The 23,796-nt window shown below is 50.9% G+C and overlaps 1 protein-coding gene across 1 annotated transcript in view; it reads left to right on the plus strand.

Annotated features, from left to right (window-relative positions):
• The window catches only part of LOC144676485 (autism susceptibility gene 2 protein homolog), a gene marked incomplete at its 3' end in the record, with an annotated part of 54,449 nt that overhangs the window by 21,540 nt on the left and 9,113 nt on the right, over window positions 1-23,796 (plus strand). Inside the window, exons 2-4 of the mRNA XM_078536888.1 lie at window positions 8,053-8,235; window positions 19,991-20,083; window positions 23,449-23,484. Coding sequence (XP_078393014.1) covers window positions 8,053-8,235; window positions 19,991-20,083; window positions 23,449-23,484 — 312 coding nt within the window. The remainder of the gene's footprint in view (window positions 1-8,052; window positions 8,236-19,990; window positions 20,084-23,448; window positions 23,485-23,796) is intronic.

Raw genomic sequence — 23,796 nt, forward strand, 5'->3', positions numbered from 1 at the left:
CAATGACCTGGCCTCCACAGCCTTCTGTGGCAATGAATTCCATAGATTCACCACTCTCTGGCTAAAGAAGTTTCTCCTCATCTCTGTTCTAAAAGGTCTTCCCTTTACTCTGAGACTGTGCCCTCGGGTCCTAGTCTCTCCTACTAATGGAAACATCTTCCCCACGTCCACTCTATCCAGGCCTTTCAGTATTCTGTAAGTTTCAATCAGATCCCCCCTCATCCTTCTAAACTCCATCGAGTATAGACCCGGAGTCCTCAAACGTTCCTCATATGTTAAGCCTTTCATTCCTGGGATCGTTCTCGTGAACCTCCTCTGGACCCTCACCAGGGCCAGAACATCCTTCCTGAGATACGGGGCCCAAAATTGCTCACAATATTCTAACTGTGGTCTGACCAGAGCCTTATAAAGCCTCAGCAGCACATCCCTGCTTTTATATCCTAGTCCTTTCGAAATAAATGCCAACATTGCATTTGCCTTCCTAACTACCGACTCAACCTGCAAGTTAACCTTAAGAGAATCCTGGACTATGACTCCCAAGTTCCTTTGCAGTCCAGATTTCTGAATTCTCTCCCCATTTAGAAAATAGTCTGTGCCTCTATTCTTCCTACCAAAGTGCATGACCTCACACTTCCCCACGTTGTATTCCATCTGCCACTTCTTTGCCCATTCTCCTAACCTGTCCAAATCCTTCTGCAGCCTCCCCACCTCCTCAATACTACCTGTTCCTCCACCTATCTTTGTATCATCTGCAAACTTAGCCAGGATGCCCTCAGTTCCTTCATCTAGATCATTAAAGTATAAAGTGAAAAGTTGTGGTCCCAACACAGACCCCTGCGGAACTCCACTAGTCACCGGCCGCCATCCTGAGAAGGACCCCCTTATCCCCACTCTCTGCCTCCTGCCAGACAGCCAATCTTCTATCCATTCTAGTACCTTGCCTCTAACACCATGGGCTCTTATCTTACTGAGCAGCCTCCTGTGTGGCACCTTGTCAAAGGCCTTCTGGAAGTCCAAGTAGATAACATCCGTTGGTTCTCCTTTGTCTAACCTACTCGTTACCTCCTCAAAGAATTCTAACAGATTTGTCAGGCATGACCTCCCCTTGATGAAACCATGCTGACTTTGCCCTATTTTACCATGCACTTCCAAGTATTCTGAAATCTCATCCTTAATAATGGACTCTAAAATCTTACCAACGACTGAGGTCAGGCTAATCAGCCTGTAATTTCCCGTCTTTTGCCTCACTCCCTTAAACAGGGGGGTTACATTAGTGATTTTCCAGTCCTCTGGGACCCTCCCTGACTCCAGTGATTCCTGAAAGATCACCACTAACGCCTCCACTATCTCTTCAGCTATCTCCTTCAGAACTCTGGGGTGTAATCCACCTGGTCCAGGTGATTTATCCACCTTCAGACCTTTCAGTTTTCCTAGCACCTTCTCCTTGGTAATGGCCACCATACTCACCTCTGCCCCCCGACTCTCTTGAACTTTGGGGATGTCACTCGTGTCTTCCACCGTGAAGACTGACGCAAAGTACCTATTCAGTTCCTCCGCCATTTCTTTGTTCCCCACTACTACTTCTCCAGCGTCATCTTCCAGCGGCCCATTGTCCACTTTTGCCTCTCTCTTACCCTTCATATATCTAAAAAAAGTCTTGCAATCTTCTTTTATATTACTGGCTAGTTTACCCTCATAGTTAATCTTCTCCCTCCTTATTTCTTTTTTAGTTGTCCTCTGTTGGTCTTTGTAGGCTTCCCAATCCCCTGGTTTCCCACTGCTCTTCACCGCATTGTATGCTTTCTCTTTAGCTTTTATGCTGTCCCTGACTTCCCTTGTCAGCCGTGGTTGCCTTGTCCTCTCTTTAGTATGCTTCTTCTTCCTAGGGATGAATTTTTGCTGTGTCTCCCAAATCACTCCCAGAAACTCCTGCCATTGCTGACTCTTATCTGTCTCAATAAGGTCGCCTGTCATTCTTCAAAACTCCAATGTTACAGGCCCAACCTGCTCAACTCCCCCCTCGAGCGCCCTCTCCCTTCCACCCCCACCTCGAGCGCCCTCTCCCTTCCACCCCCACCTCGAGCGCCCTCTCCCTTCCACCCCCACCTCGAGCGCCCTCTCTCTTCCACACCCCCCTCGAGCGCCCTCTCCCTTCCACCCCCACCTCGAGCGCCCTCTCTCTTCCACACCCACCTCGAGCGCCCTCTCCCTTCCACCCCCACCTCGAGCGCCCTCTCTCTTTCACCCCTGCCCCCCTCGAGCGCCCTCTCTCTTCCACCCCCCCCCACCCCTCGAGCGCCCTCTCCCTTCCACCCCCACCTCGAGCGCCCTCTCTCTTTCACCCCTGCCCCCCTCGAGCGCCCTCTCTCTTCCACACACACCACCCCCCCCCCCCCCCCCCCCCACCCCCCCCCCACCCCCTCGAGCGCCCTCTCTCTTCAACCCTCCCAGGCTTGAGGAAAGGGGCAGGAAGGTGGCATTAATTGGACAGCTTCTAAGAGCCAGCAGAGACACGATGGGACGAATAGCCTCTGCCTGTCTCCAGATGTATCTCAGCACCCCCCCCCCACCAAATCTTTTGCAGAAGTTTCTGGGTCTTGGAATTGCCGGGAACCTTGCGGCCATTCAGCCCCTTGTGCCTCTCCTGGCTGTTTGAAAAGAGGAGCCAAGGCTGCAAGGTTTTGGGGGAGAACTCAAGGTGGCAGAGAAATGCTAGTGAATGTTAATTGCACTTCAGTCGGGGCGTGGGGATGGTGGGCAGAGACCTCGGAAACGTTCTCCCTTTTTAAACAGTTCCCTCTTGAGCCTGCCTGCCCAGCAGGAGCAGGACTCTCGGCACCTTGCGACGGACCCCCTCTTTACTCCTTTCTCGTGATGGTGGTTGTCGCGCACCTTAAAGATGCGAGACAGGGGAGGAAGCTGACTGGAGCCGTGGCAGACTGAGCAACCTCTTGGCCACTTCCTCTGTGGCTCGGTCAAAGGAGCAAAGTGTGCGCTGCGTTTTTTGCTTCGCGGTGTCTCGTCTCGAGGGGGAGGGGGGGAGAAGAGGTAGTGAGAACCTGCCTCTCGGTGGGAGGGTGGGGGGGGGGTGGGGGTGAAGGGTGCCCTCGGCTGCTTGACATCGAAGGAAGCCCCGTCGCTCAAAGTGCGCCCACTGCTGCGAAGGAGGTGGGCGAGGCAGCTCAGTTCCACACGGCAGACTGATGCCACAGTCAGACCCCTCAAGAACGCCAGTTCTCGCCTCCCCCCGCCCCCAATCTATATCACTACCTGCAGCCCCCCCCACCCCCGACTTCAACCTTGTGACATCTCTGCGCCTCTCCAATCCTGGCCTCTTGCGTCACTTTTTTTTCCAGCCTCCATCACTTCGCCTTCGGCTGCTGGGCCCTCCTCCCCCCACCATCTCCCCACCCACCCTCCCCCCCCCCCCCCGGCCCTAAGATGCCCCATCAAAATCTATCTATCTGGCCGAGCTTGGGCCACCTGACCCGATACTGACCAACTTAGAGCAGGAGTAGGCCACTCGGCCCCTCTAGCCTGCTCCGCCATTCAATCAGATCACGGCTGACCTGATTGTAACCTCGACGGCGCACACCCGTCTAATCCCGATGACCTTTCACCCCCCTTTGCTTATCGAGCAATGCACCTCTGCCTTAAAAATATCCAAAGGCTCTGCTCCCGCCCGCCTTTTCAGGAGGGGAGTTCCAAAGACTCACGACCCCCTGAGAGAGAGATTTTCTCCTCACCTCCGTTTTAAATGGGCGAATCCTTACTTTTAAACAGTGAGCCCTCTAGTTCTAGGTGCTCCCCCAAGAGGAGACGTCCTCTCCGCATCCACCCTGTCAAGTCCCCCCCTTGGCCTGACTGACACTCCTGTGCGGTGCCTCAGGGCGATCAAGGTGCTAGCTAAAGGCTGATCGTTGTCGACTGCCACCGATCGATGGGAGCGACTTGGAACACTACCCGCGTATCCTGACGCATGTAGCAGACCAACGAACGTCCATCCTACCTCCCCATAACCACCCAAGTTTCAAACATGGTGATTTTGGCCACCCCACCGCATCCCCCCCACCCCAATCTCTTCTGGGTCCTATCAGCCTCTCCCCCACCGCCTGACCTGTTCCTAACCCTGTTCCACGCCAGGATGTGTGACAGTGACGAGGGGGCCAGAAAATGTTCACTTGAAAGCTCTTGCAACTGACCAGAGTTGAAGTACGGTCGGAGCCCTGTGTGGTTTTTATTCCACCTCCCCACCCCCACCGCACCCCCCCGCCAGCCCCGTTTGGATGACTTCACGAGCACGTTTGTCGACATAATGAGTGACAAGATCGGGCGTCCGGTAGGCCGGCAACACGCCTGAGCTGGAGCGGTACGGGCCACGTAACCAGGCAGGCTTGCTGGGGGCGGGGTGGGGGGGCGGGGTGAGCAGTCACCTGCCCGTGGGGTGAGCAGTCATCTGCCCGTCTGTGTGGCCGCTCATCATTGCTTGTCTCCTCTCTCCTCCCTCCCCCAACGCCTTTGCACACCCACCTCTCTCAAACCAGCTCTCCAGTCTGCTGAGCCGTGCTCTCACCTGGCAACCACCGCTTCCAACACCTCCACGCAGTTGTGGTGGTTTGGGACTGAGGTGTGAACAGCAATGCAGCAGCGTGCATTCGACAACTGTTTGTGTCACCTTTCCTTTGCTTTTTTAAGTGACACCCCCTCCCTCCCTCCCCCCACTACCCCCGTTGGACAGACAGATGAAAAACCGTCAGGTTGACCGGTTATCGAGTCGTGACTACGAGAAGCAAACAAGTTGTCATCGTTTGTAATGCTTCATTGAAATAAAAATAAAGTATGAGCTAACAAAAGGATTGCACAATTAGGAACATTTAAGCACGCAGATAATTACAGCACTTTGCAAAAATGCAGGTTTCCTGAAGTTATGGAATAAAACTGAATGGCACCCTGCGTTTTGCATTCAGGTCCATGAATCATACGTTATCGGTTTGAGTTTGTTCAGTTCTCAAATGCTTTTATACTACCAAAGCTTTGTAAAGCTGGGGATTCAGCTCTCTGTTCAGTAGCTGGCTGTGTTAAAATGGTTTACAATGCAGCCAGGTCGTTCAGCCCATCACCTTCATGTCTGCCCCCTGTGAGGGCATCTCACCCCTCCCAGTTAGCTCTGCAAAGCTGTCCTCTCTCCCAGTGACAGCCCTATTCCCTCTTGAAAGCCACGACTGACCCTGCCTTCCCCGACGTTCTTGGGCAGCGCATCCCAGATCCTGACCACTCCCTGCGTGAAAAAGTTTCTCCCCCGTGTCTGCTTTTACCCATCGCCTTCAATCTGTGTCCCTCTGGTTCTTGATCCTTCCCCCCGCCCCAACAGTGGGAACAGTTTCTCCCGATCCACTCTGCCCCAGACCCCCTCGTGCTTTTGAACACCCCGATCAAATCTCCTCTCGACCTTCTCTGCGGAGAACAGTCCCAACTTCTCCAGTCTGTACATGTCACTGAAGTTCCTCATCCCTGGAACCAACCTTGTGAATCTTTTCCGCACTCTCTCTAAAGCCTTCACACCCTTCCTAAAGTGCGGAGCCCAGAGCTAGACGCAACACTCCAGCTGAGATCGAACTAATGCCTTATGCAGGTTCAACATAACCTCCTTGGCTCTTGTACTCTACCCTCCTATTGATAAAGCCCAGGATACTGTATGTTTTATTAACCTCGTTCTCAACCTGTCCTGCCACCTTTAATGATTTATGCTCATGTAGCCCCTCACTCACTTCAGAATTGTACTCTTGACTTGATATTGATATTTTCTTTCCAGGCTTTTCCTACCCAAATGTGCCACTTCATGCTTTTCTGCGTTAAATCTGGTCTGCCATAGTCTGTCCATTCCTGTCTGTCTGTGCGCTCTGGAAGTCGTCCACTAACCCCCCACCATCCCCCCCTCCGAGTTCGTAATGCTTCCGACTTGTGTGTCACCCACAAGTTTTGAAATCGCGCTTGGCGCTCGCCTATCGAGGGCAGGAACGTCGACAGGAAAAGCAGGGCCGTTGGCCAATTGGTAACCGCGATGGGCGGAAGAGCGGGGGCGTTCTCCGGTTTGTCCTGGGCCTGAGGTTCTGTCCCGCCGCCGGCTTGGGAATGAGCGATGCTTGGGCATCGCTCGACTGCAGCTGCCTGCCTGCACTCCGGGGTGAACGGCTGTACTGTCATGATGGATACAGGGCTATCAGGGGAGAGCGGGGCAGTGGGATTAGTTTGGGGATTGATACTGGGCTATCAGGGGAGAGCGGGGCAGTGGGATTAGTTTGGGGATTGATACAGTGCTATCGGGAGAGCGGGGCAGTGGGATTAGTTTGGGAATTGATACAGGGCTATGGGGAGAGAGCGAGGCAGTGGGATTAGTTTGGGGAGAGAGCGAGGCAGTGGGATTAGTTTGGGGATTGATTCAGGGCTATGGGGAGAAAGCGGGGCAGTGGGATTAGTTTGGGATTGATACAGGGCTATGGGGAGAGAGTGGGGCAGTGGGATTAGTTGGGGATTGATACAGGGCTACGGGGAGAGAGCAGGGCAGTGGGATTAGTTTGGGACTGATACAGGGCTACGGGGAGAGAGCAGGGCAGTGGGATTAGTTTGGGATTGATACAGGGCTATGGGGAGAGCGGGACAGTGGGATTAGTTTGGGACTGATACAGGGCTATGGGGAGAGAGCGGGACAGTGGGATTAGTTTGGGACTGATACAGGGCTATGTGGAGAGAGTGGGGCAGTGGGATTAGTTTGCGGATTGATACAGGGCTATGGGGAGAGAGCGGGGCAGTGGGATTAGTTTGGGACTGATACAGGGCTATGTGGAGAGAGTGGGGCAGTGGGATTAGTTTGCGGATTGATACAGGGCTATGGGGAGAGAGCGGGGCAGTGGGATTAGTTTGGGATTGATACAGGGCTGTGGGGGGAGAGCGGGGCAGTGGGATTAGTTTGGGGATTGATACAGGGCTATGGGGAGAGAGCGGGGCAGTGGGATTAGTTTGGGGATTGATACAGGGCTATGGGGAGAGAGCGGGGCAGTGGGATTAGTTTGGGGATTGATACAGGGCTATGGGGAGAGAGCGGGGCAGTGGGATTAGTTTGGGGATTGATACAGGGCTATGGGGAGAGAGCGGGGCAGTGGGATTAGTTTGGGGATTGATACAGGGCTATGGGGAGAGAGCGGGGCAGTGGGATTAGTTTGGAGATTGATTCTGGTCCGTGGAGAGTGCTACGGGTTCAATACTGCCTGAGCAGAGACAAGCCATGGGGGCAACGAGAATCCTTTTTGGGATGTGAAAGTTGTGCTCATGAGGGGAATGTGGCAGCCTGTCTCCCATTCTCTGGCCGAGTGAGATCTTCTGATTGGAAACGATTGAGCAGAACGGGACTGTACTCCCAGGAGTTCAGGAAAGGAAGGGGGTCAACTGATTGAAACATGTTTCTGAGCAGGCTTGATGAGTTTATTGAAACGTGTAAAATTCTCGGAGGGTAGGCACTGAGAGGTTGTTTTCCTGCCATACCACCCCGCCCCTGCGCCCCAACCAAACAAAGCAGCCCCCGGCTGTGGAATCGAGAACACGGAGGGAGTTGCACGGTCTCTGGAGAAGGGCTCGGCCATTTTGGGCTGAGACGAGAAATGTCTTCACTCGGAGGGTGGTGAATCTTTGGAATTCTCTGCCACAGAGGCTGGCGGATGCCCCGTCACTGAGGATATTCCAGACTGGGATTTTTGGTCTCTCCAGGAATGGAGGGGCAGGGGGCGGGAGCGGAGTTGAGGCGGGAGGTCAGCCAGGGTTGTATTGCACGGCAGGGCAGACCCAAGGGGCTGAATGGTCGCCTTCTGCTGCTGTCTTTATCATGTTGCAGAACTGTCGGAATTCCTGGACTGTCTCCCGTCGAAAGGAGCACTGAAGAGTACGTGGATTTGCGACGGGTTTGGTCGCGGGAAGCCGTGGAACTGTAATGACGCAGCGTGACGCTGCTCCCCTGGCCCCTGACCCGTTTTAACGCCCTCACTCTTTCCTCCCGAGCAGGACGCAGTGCCGAAGCCCCCCGAGCGAACAGACAGCCAGCGGAAGCGGCTGGAAAAGCGGAAACCCGAGGAGAGCAGGCCCAGCTCGCCGTGCGAGGGGCCGAGGAGGGCTGAGAGCTCGGAGCACGATCAGAGCCGGCACAACGGGGACAGGGATCACAGGAACCCGCCGCCTACCAAAAAGGTCAGCCCTCGTACACGTGGCAAACCTTCACCGACTGATAGATTCACAGATACCCCCGGGAGTGAGTTACAGACTGGAATCTAATCAAGGGGTTCGGGGTGGTTTATATATAGAATAACAGATACACCTGGGAGTGAGGTACAGGCTGGAATCTAATCGAGGGGTTCGGGGTGGTTTATATATAGAATAACAGATAACCGGGAGTGAGTTGCAGACTGGAATGTAATCGAGGGGTTCGGGGTGGTTTATATATAGAATAACAGATACCCGGGAGTGAGTTACAGATTTGAATCTAATCGAGGAGTTCAGGGTGGTTTATGTATCGAATAACAGATACCCGGGAGTGAGTTACAGACAGGAATCTAACCGTGGGGTTCAGTGGGGTTTATATCTACAATCACAGGTACCCAGGAGTGAGTTATTGACAGGAATCTAATCGAGGGGTTCGGGGTGGTTAGTTTCTGGAATAACTGATACCCGGGAGTGGGTTACAGATTGGAATCTAATCGGGGGTTCAGGGAATTTATATATATAGAATAACAGATACCCAGGAGTGAGTTACAGACTGGAAGCTAATCGAGGGGTTTGGGGTGGTTTATATATAGAATAACAGATACCCGGGAGTGAGTTACAGGCTGGAATCTAATCGAGGGGTTCAGGGTGGTTTAGTTAGAGAATAACATACACCCGGGAGTGAGTTACAGACTAGAATTTAATCGAGGGATTCATGGTGGTTCATATATAGAATAACAGATACCCGGGAGTGATTAGAGACTGGAATCTAATCGAGGGGTTCAGGGTGATTTATATATAAAATAACAGATACCCGGGAGTGAGCTACAGCCTAGAATCTAATCGAGGGGTTTGGGGTGGTTTATATATAGAATAACAGATACCCGGGAGTGAGTTACAGGCTGGAATCTAATCGAGGGGTTCAGGGTGGTTTAGTTAGAGAATAACATACACCCGGGAGTGAGTTACAGACTAGAATTTAATCGAGGGATTCGGGGTGGTTCATATATAGAATAACAGATACCCGGGAGTGATTAGAGACTGGAATCTAATCGAGGGGTTCAGGGTGATTTATATATAGAATAACAGATACCCGGGAGTGATTATAGACTGGAATCTAATCGAGGGGTTCAGGATGGTTTATATATAGAATAACAGATACCCGGGAGTGAGTTACAGGCTGGAATCTAATCGAGGGGTTCAGGGTGGTTTAGTTAGAGAATAACATACACCCGGGAGTGAGTTACAGACTAGAATTTAATCGAGAGATTCGGGGTGGTTCATATATAGAATAACAGATACCCGGGAGTGATTAGAGACTGGAATCTAATCGAGGGGTTCAGGGTGATTTATATATAGAATAACAGATACCCGGGAGTGATTAGAGACTGGAATCTAATCGAGGGGTTCAGGATGGTTTATATATAGAATAACAGATACCCGGGAGTGAGTTACAGGCTGGAATCTAATCGAGGGGGTTCAGGGTCGTTTAGATAGAGAATAACAGACACCCGGGAGTGAGTTACAGACTAGAATTTAATCGAGGGATTCGGGGTGGTTCAGATATAGAATAACAGATACCCGGGAGTGAGCTACAGCCTAGAATCTAATCGAGGGGTTTGGGGTGGTTTATATATAGAATAACAGATACCCTTGAGTGTATTACAGACTGGAATCGAACCGTGGGGTTCAGGGGGTTTTATATATAGAATCACTGGTACCCAGGAGTGAGGTATTGACAGGAATCTAATCGAGGGGTTCGGGGTGGTTAGTATATGGAATAACTGATACCCGGGAGTGGGTTACAGACTGGAATCTAATCGAGGGGTTCAGGGGCTTTATATTTATAGAATAGCAGATACCCAGGAGTGAGTTACAGACTGGAATCTAATTGAGGGGTTGGCGTGGTTTATGTATAGAACAATAGATACCCGGGAGTGAGTTACAGACTGGAATCTAATCAAGGGGTTCGGGGATTTATATATATAGAAAAACAGATACCCGGGAGTGAGTTACAGACTGGAATCTAATCAAGGGGTTCGGGGGTTTATAGAATAACAGATACCCGGGAGTGAGTTACAGGCTGGAATCTAATCGAGGGGTTCGGGGTGTTTTATATATTGAATAACAGATACCCGGGAGTGAGTTACAGACTGGAATCTAACCGAGGGGTTTGGGGTGGTTTATATCTAGAATAACAGATACCCGGGAGTGAGTTACAGACTGGAATCTAACCGTGGGGTTCAGGGGGGTTTATATATAGAATAACAAGTACCCAGGAGTGAGTTATTGACAGGAATCTAATCGAGGGGTTCGGGGTGGTTAGTAAATGGAATAACTGATACCCGGGAGTGGGTTACAGACTGGAATCTAATCGAGGGGTTCGGGGGATCTATATATGGAATCACAGGTACCCAGGAGTGAGTTATTGACAGGAATGTAATCGAGGGTTTCGGGGTGGTTAATATATGGAATAACTGATACCCGGGAGTGGGTTACAGACTGGAACCTAACCGAGGGGTTTGGGGTGGTTTATATCTAGAATAACAGATACCCGGGAGTGAGTTACAGACTGGAATCTAACCGTGGGGTTCAGGGGGGTTTATATATAGAATCACAGGTACCCAGGAGTGAGTTATTGACAGGAATCTAATCGAGGGGTTCGCGGTGGTTAGTATATGGAATAACTGATATCCGGGAGTGGTTTACAGACTGGAATCTAATCGAGGGGTTCAGGGGATTTATATATATGGAATAACATACCCAGGAGTGAGTTACAGACTGGAATCTAATCGAGGGGTTCGGGGTGGTTGATACATAGAATAAAAGATACCTGAGAGTGAGTTACAGACTGCAATCTAATAGAGGAGTTCGGGGGGTTTATTTATAGAATAACAGACACTCGGGAGTGAGTTACAGACTGGAATCTAATCGAGGGGTTCGGGGTGGTTTATTGATATAATAACGATTACCCAGGAGTGAGTTACAGCTTGGAAGCTAATCGAGGGGTTCGGGGTGATTTATATATAGAAGAACGGATACCCAGGAGTGAGTTACAGGTTGGAATCTAATCAAGGGGTTCAGGGTGGTTTATAGATAGAATAACAGACACCCGGGCGTGAGTTACAGACTAGAATTTAATCGAGGGATTCGGGGTGGTTCCTATATAGAAGAACAGAAACCTGGGAGTGATTAGAGACTGGAATCTAATCGAGGGGTTCGGGGTGGTTTATATATAGAACAACAGATACCCGTGACTGAGTTACAGACTGGAACCTAGTCGAGGGGTTTCTATATAGAATAACAGATGCTCAGGGGTGAGTTTGAGACTGGAATCTAATCGAGAGGTTCAGGGGGGGCTTATATATAGTATCACAGGTACCCAGGAGTGAGTTATTGACAGGAATCTGATCGAGGGATTCGGGGTGATTTATATATAGAATAACAGATACCCGGGAGTGGGTTACAGACTGGAATCTAATCGAGCGGCTCGGGATAGGTTATATGTAGAATAACATATACGCGTAAGTGAGTGACAGACTGGAATCTCATCGAGGGGTTCGGGTGATTTATTTATAGAATAACAGATACCCGAGAGTGAGTTGCAGACTGGAATCTAATCGAGGGGTTTTCGATGGTTTATATATAGAATAACAGATACTCGGGAATGAGTTACAGACTGGAATCTAATCGTGGGGTACAGGGGGATCTATATATGGAATCACAGGTACCCAGGAGTGAGTTATTGACAGGAATCTAATTGAGGGTTTCAGGGTGGTTAATATATGGAATAACTGATACCCGGGAGTGGGTTACAGACTGGAATCTAACAGAGGGGTTTGAGGTGGTTTATATCTAGAATAACAGATACCCGGGAATGAGTGACAGACTGGAATCTAACCGTGGGGTTCAGGGGGGTTTATATATAGAATCACAGGTACCCAAGAGTGAGTTATTGACAGGAATCAAATCGAGGTGTTCGGGGTGGTTAGTATATGGAATAACTGATACCCGGGAGTGGGTCACAGACTGGAATCTAATCGAGGGGTTCGGGGTAGTTTATACATAGAATAAAAGATACCCGAGAGTGAGTTACAGACTGCAATCTAATAAAGGAGTTCAGGGTGTTTATATATTGAATAACAGGTACCTGGGAGTGAGTTACAGACTGGAATCTAATCGTGTGGTACAGGGGGATCTATATATATAGAATAACAGATACCCGGGAGTGAGTTACAGGCTGGAATCTAATCAAGGGGTTCAGGATGGTTTATATATAGAATAACAGATACCCGGGAGTGAGTTACAGACTGGAGTCTTATCGAGTGGTTCAGGGTGGTTTATTTATATAATAACGATTACCCAGGAGTGAGTTACAGCTTGGAAGCTAATCGAGGGGTTCAGGATAGTTTATATATAGAATAATAGATACCCGGGAGTGAGTTACAGGCTGGAATCTAATCGAGGGGTTCACGGTGGTTTATACATAGAATAACAGACACCCGGTAGTGAGTTACAGACTAGAATTTAACCGAGGAATTCGGGGCGGTTTATATATAGAATAACAGATAACCAGGGGCGAGTTACAGGTTGGAATCTAATGGAAGGGTTTGTGGTTGTTTATACATAGAATAACAGATACCCGTGAGTGAGTTATAGACTGGAACCTAGTCGAGGGGTTTCTGTATAGAATAACAGATGCCCAGGACTGAGTTAGAGACTGGAATCTAATCGAGAGGTTCAGGGGGGTTTATATATAGAATCACAGGTACCCAGGAATGAGTTATTGACAGGAATCTGATCGAGGGATTCGGGGTGGTTTATATATAGAATAACAGATACCCGGTAGTGAGTTACAGACTGGAATCTAATCGAGGGGTTTGGGTGATTTATATATAGAATAACAGATACCTGGGAGTGAGTGACAGACTGGAATCTCATCGAGGGGTTCGGGTGATTTATTTATAGAATAACAGATACCCGAGAGTGAGTTGCAGACTGGAATCTAATCGAGGGGTTTTCGATGGTTTATATATAGAATAACAGATACTTGGGAATGAGTTACAGACTGGAATCTAATCGTGGGGTACAGGGGGATCTATATATGGAATCACAGGTACCCAGGAGTGAGTTATTGACAGGAATCTAATTGAGGGTTTCGGGGTGGTTAATATATGGAATAACTGATACCCGGGAGTGGGTTACAGACTGGAATCTAACAGAGGGGTTTGGGGTGGTTTATATCTAGAATAACAGATACCCGGGAATGAGTTACAGCCTGGAATCTAATCGAGGGGTTTGAGGTGGTTTATATCTAGAATAACAGATACCCGGGAATGAGTGACAGACTGGAATCTAACCGTGGGGTTCAGGGGGGTTTATATCTAGAATCACAGGTACCCAAGAGTGAGTTATTGACAGGAATCAAATCGAGGTGTTCGGGGTGGTTAGTATATGGAATAACTGATACCCAGGAGTGAGTTACAGACTGGAATCTAATCGAGGGGTTTGGGTGATTTATATATAGAATAACAGATACCTGGGAGTGAGTGACAGACTGGAATCTCATCGAGGGGTTCTGGTGATTTATTTATAGAATAACAGATACCTGGGAGTGAGTTGCAGACTGGAATCTAATCGAGGGGTTTGTGATGGTTTATATATAGAATAACAGATACCCGGGAGTGAGTTACAGACGGGAATCTAATCGAGGGGTTCGAGGTGGTTTATAAAAAGAATAACAGATACCCGGGGGGCGAGTTACAGGTTGGAATCTAATCGAAGGGTTTGTGGTTGTTTATATATAGAATAACAGATACCTTTGAGTGAGTTACAGACTGGAACCTAGTCGAGGGGTTTCTATATAGAATAACAGATACCCAGGACTGAGTTAGAGACTGGAATCTAATCGAGAGGTTCAGGGGGGTTTATATATAGAATCACAGGTACCCAGGAATGAGTTATTGACAGGAATCTGATCGAGGGATTCGGGGTGGTTTATATATAGAATATCAGATACCCGGTAGTGAGTTACAGACTGGAATCTAATCGAGGGGTTCGAGGTAGGTTATGTGTAGAATAACATATACGCGTAAGTGAGTGACAGACTGGAATCTCATCGAGGGGTTCTGGTGATTTATTTATAGAATAACAGATACCTGGGAGTGAGTTACAGACTGGAATCTAATCGAGGGGTTTGTGATGGTTTATATATAGAATAACAGATACCCGGGAGTGAGTTACAGACTAGAATCTAATCGAGGTGTTCGGGTGATTTATATATAGAATAACAGATACCTGGGAGTGAGTTACAGACTGGAATCTAATCGAGGGGTTCGGGGGTTTATATATAGAATAACAGATACCCGGGAGTGAGTTACAGACTGGAATCTAATCGAGGCGTTTGGGTGATTTATATATAGAATAACAGATACCTGGGAGTGAGTTACAGACTGGAATCTAATCGAGGGGTTCGGGGGTTTATATATAGAATAACAAATACCCAGGAATGAGTTACAGACTGGAATCTAATCGAGGGGTTGTGGTGGTTTCTGTATAGAATAATAGATACCCGGGAGTGAGTTACAGACTGGAATCTAATCAAGGGATTCGGGGATTTATATATAGAATAACAGATACCCGGGAGTGTGTTACAGGCTCGAATCTAATCGAGGGGTTCGGGGCGGTTTATATATAGAATAACAGATACCCGGGAGTGAGTTACAGACTGGAATCTAATCATGGGGTTCAGGGGGATCTATATGTGGAATCACAGGTACCCAGGAGTGAGTTACAGACTGGAATCTAATCAAGGGGTTCGGGGTGGTTTATATATAGAATAACAGATACCCAGGAGTGAGTTACAGGCTGGAATCTAATCCAGGGGTTTGGAGTGGTTTATATATAGATAACAGATACCCGGGAGTGAGTTACAGACTGGAATCTAATCGAGGGGTTCGGGGTAGGTTATATGTATAATAACATATACCCGGGAGTGTGTTTCAGACTGGAATCTAATCGAGCGGTTCCAGTGATTTATATATAGAATAACAGATACCCGGGAGTGAGTGACAGACTGGAATCTCATTGAGGGGTTCGGGTGATTTATATGTAGAATAACAGATACCCGGGAGTGAGTTACAGAATGGAATCTAATCGAGGGGTTCAGGGAGGTTTATATATTGAATAACAGATACCCGGGAGTGAGTTACAGACTGGAGTCTTATCGAGTGGTTCAGGGTGGTTTATTTATAAAATAATGATTACCCAGGAGTGAATTACAGCTTGGAAGCTAATCGAGGGGTTCAGGGTGGTTTATATATAGAATAACAGATACCCGGGAGTGAGTTATAGGCTGGTATCTAATCGAGGGGTTCACGGTGGTTTATACATAGAATAACAGACACCCGGTAGTGAGTTACAGTCTAGAATTTAATCGAGGAATTCGGGGTGGTTTATCTATAGAATAACAGATAACCTGGGGCGAGTTACAGGTTGGAATCTAATCGAAGGGTTTGTGGTTGTTTATATATAGAATAACAGATACCCGTGAGTGAGTTACAGACTGGAACCTAGTCGAGGGGTTTCTATATAGAATAACAGATGCCCAGGACTGAGTTAGAGACTGGAATCTAATCGAGAGGTTCAGGGGGGTTTATATATAGAATCACAAGTACCCAGGAATGAGTTATTGACAGGAATCTGATCGAGGGATTCGGGGTGGTTTATATATAGAATAACAGATACCCGGTAGTGAGTTACAGACTGGAATCTAATCGAGGGGTTTGGGGTAGGTTATGTGTAGAATAACATATACGCGTAAGTGAGTTACAGACTGGAATCTCATCGAGGGGTTCTGGTGATTTATTTATAGAATAACAGATACCTGGGAGTGAGTTGCAGACTGGAATCTAATCGAGGGGTTTGTGATGGATTATATATAGAATAACAGATACCCGGGAGTGAGTTACAGACTAGAATCTAATCGAGGCGTTCGGGTGATTTATATATAGAATAACAGATACCTGGGAGTGAGTTACAGACTGGAATCTAATCGAGGGGTTCGGGGGTTTATGTATAGAATAACAGATACCTGGGAGTGAGTTACAGACTGGAATCTAATCGAGGCGTTTGGGTGATTTATATATAGAATGACAGATACCTGGGAGTGAGTTCCAGACTGGAATCTAATCGAGGGGTTCGGGGTAGGTTATATGTAGAATAAATATACCCGGGAGTGTGTTTCAGACTGGAATCTAATCGAGGGGTTCGGGTGATTTATATATAGAATAACAGATACCCGGGAGTGACTGACAGACTGGAATCTAACCGAGGGGTTTGGGGTGGTTTGTATCTAGAATAACAGATACCCGGGTGTGAGTTACAGACTGGAATCTGACCGTGGGGTTCAGGGGGGTTTATATATAGAATCACAGGTGCCCAGGAGTGAGTTATTGACTGGAATCTAATCGAGGGGTTCGGGGTGGTTAGTATATGGAATAACTGATACCCGGGAGTGGGTTACAGACTGCAATCTAGTCGAGGGGTTCAGGGGATTTATATATATAGAATAACAGATACCCAGGAGTGAGTTACAGACTGGATTCTAATCGAGGGGTTCAGGGTGGTTTATAGATAGAATAACAGACGCCCGGGAGTGAGTTACAGACTAGAATTTAATCGAGGGGTTCGGGATGGTTTATATATAGAATAACAGATACCCAGGAGTGAGTTACAGACTGGATTCTAATCGAGGGGTTCGGGGTGGTTTATACATAGAATAAAAGATACCTGAGAGTGAGTTACAGACTGCAATCTAATAGAGGAGTTCGGGGGGTTTATATATAGAATAACAGACAGTCGGGAGTGAGTTACAGACTGGAATCTAATCGAGGGGTTCAGGGTGGTTTATTGATATAATAACGATTACCCAGGAGTGCGTTACAGCTTGGAAGCTAATCGAGGGGTTCGGGGTGATTTATATATAGAATAACAGATACCCGGGAGTGAGTTACAGACTGGAATCTAATCGAGGGGTTCGGGGGCTTTATAGATAGAATAACAGACGCCCGGGAGTGAGTTTCAGACTAGAATTTAATCGAGGGGTTCGGGGTGGTTTATATATAGAATAACAGATACCCGGGAGTGAGTTACAGGTTGGAATCTAATCCAGGGGTTCAGGGTGGTTTATAGATAGAATAACAGACGCCCGGGAGTGAGTTACAGACTAGAATTTAATCGAGGGGTTCGGGATGGTTTATATATAGAATAACAGATACCCGGGAGCGAGTTACAGACTGGAATCTAATCGAGGGGTTTTGGTCGGGTCTATATTTTGAACGTTCGATATCCAGCGGTAAATGTGATCAGGCTGTGACATGTAACGACAGAATTGTGATCTCTGCGGTTCAGCCTCAGGCGATTACCCGGGGGAGTGATGGGGTCGGTAGCTTGGGAATGGACTTTGGAGCCACCAGATATCACGGCTTCCACCTTCCCGTTGTGCCATTTGAGAAAATGTTAGCTCATTGGGGATTGAATGGCGGGGAAGCAGTTTGATAATTGAGCAGCACTGGAGGCGTCGAGAGCAGAGGTGGTGAGGTGGAGCTGGGTGTTGTCAGTGTAGATGCGAGAACCCGCACTGCCTGTGGTCGACTAATCCGCCCAGGGCGTGCGTGCAGATGAGAAATGGGAGGGGACAGGGTTTGGTCCTTGGGAGATACCAGAGGGAAGGGTGTGGGAGCAGGAAGCGAAGCCATTCTCTGGCCCCTATTGGCCAGATCAGGATGGAACTGGGATGAGCGCTTCCACCCAGCAGGACGGCAGTGGAGAGGGGCTGGGGGAGGATGGTGTGGTCAGTCTGTGCATTGTCTCGCTGTTCCCCTGGCTGAACGCGTGACCTTTCCTGCCTTGTGGGATCATATTTGTGGTGACTCTCGCGTCACTGCCCGTGTCAGTTGTCTGAGGAAGGAGCAAATTGTTGCCGGTGCAGCCGGTTGTTGCGGGGGGGTCGCTCGTGGCTGAATGCGGAGTACCGGAGCGGACCCGTTGTGGAAGCGGACCTCTTCAGCTGCAGAGGCTTCGAGCGCACCGTTCCCCTCCAAGCCATCGGGCAGACCTCCCCTCCTGATCCGAGCTCCTCAGCTCAGTGCTTCCTCTGAATGGGTGTCCAGCTCCATCCTGTGGCCGCTTGAAGCCCTACAGTCAGCCCTGGACATCGTGGCCCTGTGAACACGCTCGGCTTTCATCTGTTTCGAAAGGAGGACAGGAGTCCACCGGACAACGGGGAGACCGGCCAGAAGCAGGAAGCCTTCCGACGCGAGTCCATATTGAAAAATAAAACCTCCCCGCTTCCGTCCCAAATGGGAGACCCCTTATTTTTAAAGTGTGCCCCCACCCCCCTGCCCGCCATTCTAATCTCTCCCACAAGGGGAAGCTCCTTTCTGATAATGCACAAGGAGCAGGAGTGGGCCATTCGGCCTCTCAAGCCTGCTCCCCCATCCGATAAGATCATGGCTGATCTGATTGTGGCCTTAAATCCACTTTCCTGTCTGTCTCCCCCAACCACCCCCCCACCACCATAACCCTCGTCGATCAGAAACCCGTCTCACTCGGCCTTGAGTATATTCAACGCCCCGGCCTCCACTGCTCTCTGAGGAGGGGGGAGAGAATCCCACAGACTGACCACCCTCTGAGAGAAGAAATTCCTCCTCATCTCCGTCTTCAACGGGAGACCCCTCATTTTGAAACTGTGCCCCTCCCCCCTCGTTCTAGATTCCACCCCACGAGGGGGAAACATCCTCTCAGCATCCCCCCCGTCGAGCCCCTCCCCTCAGAATCTTATCTGTCTCGATAAGATCGCCTCTCATTCTTCTAAACTCCAATGGGTACAGGGCCCAACCTGCTCAACCTCTCCTCACAAGACAAACCCCCTTCGTCCCAGGAATCGGCCGAGTGAACCTTCTCTGAACGGCCTCCTGTGGGGGTAAATCCCTCCTTACGTAAGGAGACCAAAACTGTCCCCAGTGCTCCAGGTGCGGCCTCACCAACGCCCTGTACAGTCGGAACGAGACTTCCCCATTTTTATGCTCGGTTCCCCAGTATTAAACGCCGATATTCCCCATTTGCTCCTGATGTTTGAAGAGAGTAGTTTGGGAGAAACTGTTTCCATTGGCAGGGGCTTGGGGTGGATTCGATAACCAGAGGGACACAGGTTTAAGGTGTAGGACGAGAGGGAAGCTGAGGGAACATTGCTTCACACAGCGAGTTGTTGTGACCTGGAAGGCGCTGCCTGAAGCAGATTCAATAGGAACGCTCAAAATGGTGGAATTGGAGCAATCGGGGCACAGATTTTACAGAGCTTGAGGGAAGGAGCTGGGGCGGTATCGGTGGTGTGCGTGACCGACTGGCAAGCTCTTCCGAAGAGCTGGCAGAGGCACGGTGGGCCGAATGGCTGCCTTGCTGTTGCCGCGTGGACCCGAGACCGGCCAGCAAATTCCCTCTCCCTGCGCTTGGCAGCCGAAACTGACAGAGGAGCGGGCGGGCGCTGTGCTGCGGGGGCATTGGGAGGCGGGAGGCTGGGTTGAAGACGCCCTTTCCTGGCTACGTGATGGGTGGCGGGGCGGGGGGGCGCGGAGGGGAAGAGCGGAGAGGGCACTGATCCCCGGCCGCAGCATCTCATCTGGCTTAGTGAAGGGGGTGAGGTGAACAGAGTTTGATTGACCCGCTCTGTTCCGTCGCACAGGTGAAAACCAAGGGCCCGGCCAGAGGGAACGAAAGCACGGGCGGCGAGAATGGAAGCTCCCAGCGCAGCAGCTCGCGTGGCGCAGGCAGCGATGTAAGTAGCACGCGGCTCACCCTTCATAAAATGCAACAACAAAAAAAGACCCCTCCCTTATTTTGGCGCCAGTACTTCGCACTGTGCAACACCTCCTTGTTAAACACTGACTGGCGACAATATTAGGGCCTGGACCCACTGCCCATTCTCTTTCGAGTCTACTGCTCAGATGTCTCCCCCCACCCCACTCCCCCCGCCACCACCTCCACCCTGTCGTAGGGAGGCGTTAGGTGCCGGAAGCGGCAGCCATAGTGTCCCGGGGCCAGTCAGAGTTCAATTGCTGCGTCATGGGCGTGTTTGTCACACTTGTTAAAGTTCGAACTGCTGGCCAAAAGGAAGAAACGGCCGTAGTTTTTCCTCATGTTTTCTGGATCGTGATGGGGATCCTCACCACATCGAGGCTATGCCCCACCCCCACCCCCACCCTGCCCCCATCGATCTAGCTTCCGGACCACGTTTTCAGTGAAGATATGGTTTTGCCCACTTCTGGCTCTGTAACCACCTTCGTCCATAAACTTCCCCCCCCCCCACCCCCAAAGCACGATACTCTTCCAGTCCTATGTACACCCCTCCGCCTACTGACCCCCATTCCCCCCCGCCCCACCGCGCCTGCCTTACTCCACCATCGGCAGCCTTTTGTTTCCCTGTCAGTTTTTTAAAATCATCCACGTGCTATTTTACATACTTTAAAAAAAATCAGCTGGCCTGCGTCCAGCGTCACCTGACCTGTTAGATCAGGAAAAGCACTTTCAATTTCCTCACCCTGCCCCCCCCACCCTTCCTTACCTCTGTAATCTCCTCCAGCCCCACAAGCTCCTGAGATCTCCAGTCCTCCAGTAATTGTTGTCCATTCTTGCCTCGTTTCCAACCCTCCTCCATGGCCTGTGTTACCTCCCTATCTCTGTCACTTCCTCCAGTCTGTACAACCCTCCCTATCTCTGTCACCTCCTTTAACCCCTACAACCCTCCCTATCTCTGTAACCTCCTCCAGCCCCTACACCCCTCCATATCTCTGTCACTTCCTCCAACCTGTACAACCCTCCCTATCTCTGTAACCTCCTTTAACCCCTACAACCCTCCCTATCTCTGTAACCTCCTCCAGCCCCTACACCCCTCCCTATCTCTGTAACCTCCTCCAGCCCCTACAACCCTCCCTATCTCTGTAACCTCCTCCAGCCCCTACAACCCTCCCTGTCTCTGTAACCGCCTCCAGCCCCTACAACCCTCCCTGTCTCTGTAACCTCCTCCAGCCCCTACAACCCTCCCTATCTCTGTAACCTCCTCCAGCCCCTACAACCCTCCCTATCTCTGTAACCTCCTCCAGCCCCTACAACCCTCCCTATCTCTGTAACCTCCTCCAGCACCTACAGCCCTCCCTATCTCTGTAACCTCCTCCAGTCCCTACAACCCTCCCTATCTCTGTAACCTTCTCCAGCCCCCTACAACACTCCGTCTCTGTAACCTCCTCCAGCCCCAACAACCCTCCCTATCTCTGTAACCTCCTCCAGCCCCAACAACCCTCCCTATCTCTGTAACCTCCTCCAGTCCCTACAACCCTCCCTATCTCTGTAACCTCGTCCAGCCCCGACAACCCTCCCTATCTCTGTAACCTCCTTCAGCCCCTACACCCCTCCCTATCTCTGTAACCTCCTCCAGTCCCTACAACCCTCCCTATCTCTGTAACCTCCTCCAGTCCCTACAACCCTCCCTATCTCTGTAACCTCCTCCAGCACCTACAACCCTCCCTATCTCTGTAACCTCTTCCAGTCCCTACAACCCTCCCTATCTCTGTAACCTTCTCCAGCCCCCTACAACACTCCGTCTCTGTAACCTCCTCCAGCCCCAACAACCCTCCCTATCTCTGTAACCTCCTCCAGTCCCTACAACCCTCCCTATCTCTGTAACCTCCTCCAGTCCCTACAACCCTCCCTATCTCTGTAACCTCCTCCAGCACCTACAACCCTCCCTATCTCTGTAACCTCCTCCAGTCCCTACAACCCTCCCTATCTCTGTAACCTCCTCCAGCCCCTACAACCCTCCCTATCTCTGTAACCTCCTCCAGCCCCTACAACCCTCCCTATCTCTGTAACCTCCTCCAGCCCCTACAACCCTCCCTATCTCTGTAACCTCCCCCAGCCCCTACAACCTTCCGAGATCTCTGTGATCCTCCAATTCCAGCCTCTTGGAGCATCCCCTGATCCCTATCGCTCCGCCATTGGCGGCCGCGCCTTCAACTGCCTGAGGCCAAAGCTCCCAAATTCCTCTCGTGAATCTCTTCGCGTTCCCCTCCTCTTTCGAGCTGATCCTTCAAACTTACCAAGCTTCTGTTGGCCTGTCCCGTACTATACCCTCAATGTAGCTCGCTGTCAAATGTTGTGCTTAATTTACTGTCTTGTGGGTGAGTAAATGAGTGAGTGGGTGCGTTTGTGCGTGAGTGGATGGGTGCGTGAGTGAATGAGCGGGTGGGTGCGTGAGCGGGTGGGTGGGTGCGTGAGTGGGCGTGAACGTGAGTGGGTGGGTGCATGCGTAGGTGGGCGTGAGAGTGGGCGGGTGCGTGCGTGAGTGGGCGGGTGCGTGCGTGAGTGGGCGGGTGCGTGCGTGAGTGGGTGTGTGCGTGCGTGCATGGGTGGGTGCGTGAGTGAGTGGGTGCGTGGATACGTGGGTGCGTGAGTGGGTGGGTGTGTGAGTGGGTGGGTGTGTGAGTGGGTGTGTGGGTGAGTGGGTGTGTGGGTGCGTGAGTGGGTGGGTGGGTGCGTGAGTGGGTGCATGAGTGGGTGGGTGCGTGAGTGGGTGGGTGCGTGAGTGGGTGGGTGCGTGAGTGGGTGGGTGCGTGAGTGGGTGGGTGCGTGCGTGGGTGGGTGCGTGCGTGGGTGGGTGAGTGCGTGAGTGAGTGGGTAGGTGCGTGCGTGGGTGGGTGCGTGAGTGGGTGGGTGCGTGAGTGGGTGGGTGCGTGAGTGGGTGGGTGCATGAGTGGGTGGGTGAATGTGTGGGTACGTGGGTGGGTGTGTGCGTGCGTGAGTGGGTGGATGGGTGGGTGAGTGAGTGTGTGGGTGCGTGCGTGGGTGAGTGGGTGCGTGGGTGAGTGGGTGTGTGGATGGGTGGGTGAGTGGGTGCGTGGGTGGGTGAGTGGGTGCGTGGGTGAGTGGGTGTGTGGATGAGTGGGTGAGTGGATGTGTGGGTGTGTGGATGGGCGGGTGATGGAGGCCATTCTCCGGGTCGGGTCTGACTCTGACAAGAGGAAGGGGGCTGCCTTGCTGGAACCTTTGGGCTCTGTGCATGGCGTGCAGGCCTGCGTGTGCAGCGATACTTCGTGATGTCGCGCGGCCTCGACTGAACCTTTTCTCTCCACTCCTTTCCTTCTGCAGGTCTCTGCGCACTCCAGCTTGGGAACGGGATATTTTGTAAGTCCTTGGCACAAAACTTGTAAAATCGCGTTCCCCCCACTCCCCACAACGCCCCCCCCCACCCCCCTACCGCCACAATTCCCCAGACTGGCTCACTGGCAGGAACGACCCGCCTCTGCATCAGTGTTGCCCTCCCGCAGTCCTGCCACCCTCCCAGCAGCGCTGGCCTGGATTGCGGGCTGTGCCGCTGGGATGTTTAAGTCCCCAGCCCGCTGCCCTCCCACTCGGTGGAGTGAGGGAGACGAAGGGAACAAGACCCAGCGGACAGCCTGCCTGACTGACGCCTGGGCATTCACCCCAACCGGCAAG

Source organism: Cetorhinus maximus, unplaced genomic scaffold (genome assembly GCF_964194155.1).
Source record: "Cetorhinus maximus unplaced genomic scaffold, sCetMax3.hap1.1 HAP1_SCAFFOLD_1631, whole genome shotgun sequence".
Classification (NCBI taxonomy): domain Eukaryota; kingdom Metazoa; phylum Chordata; class Chondrichthyes; order Lamniformes; family Cetorhinidae; genus Cetorhinus; species Cetorhinus maximus.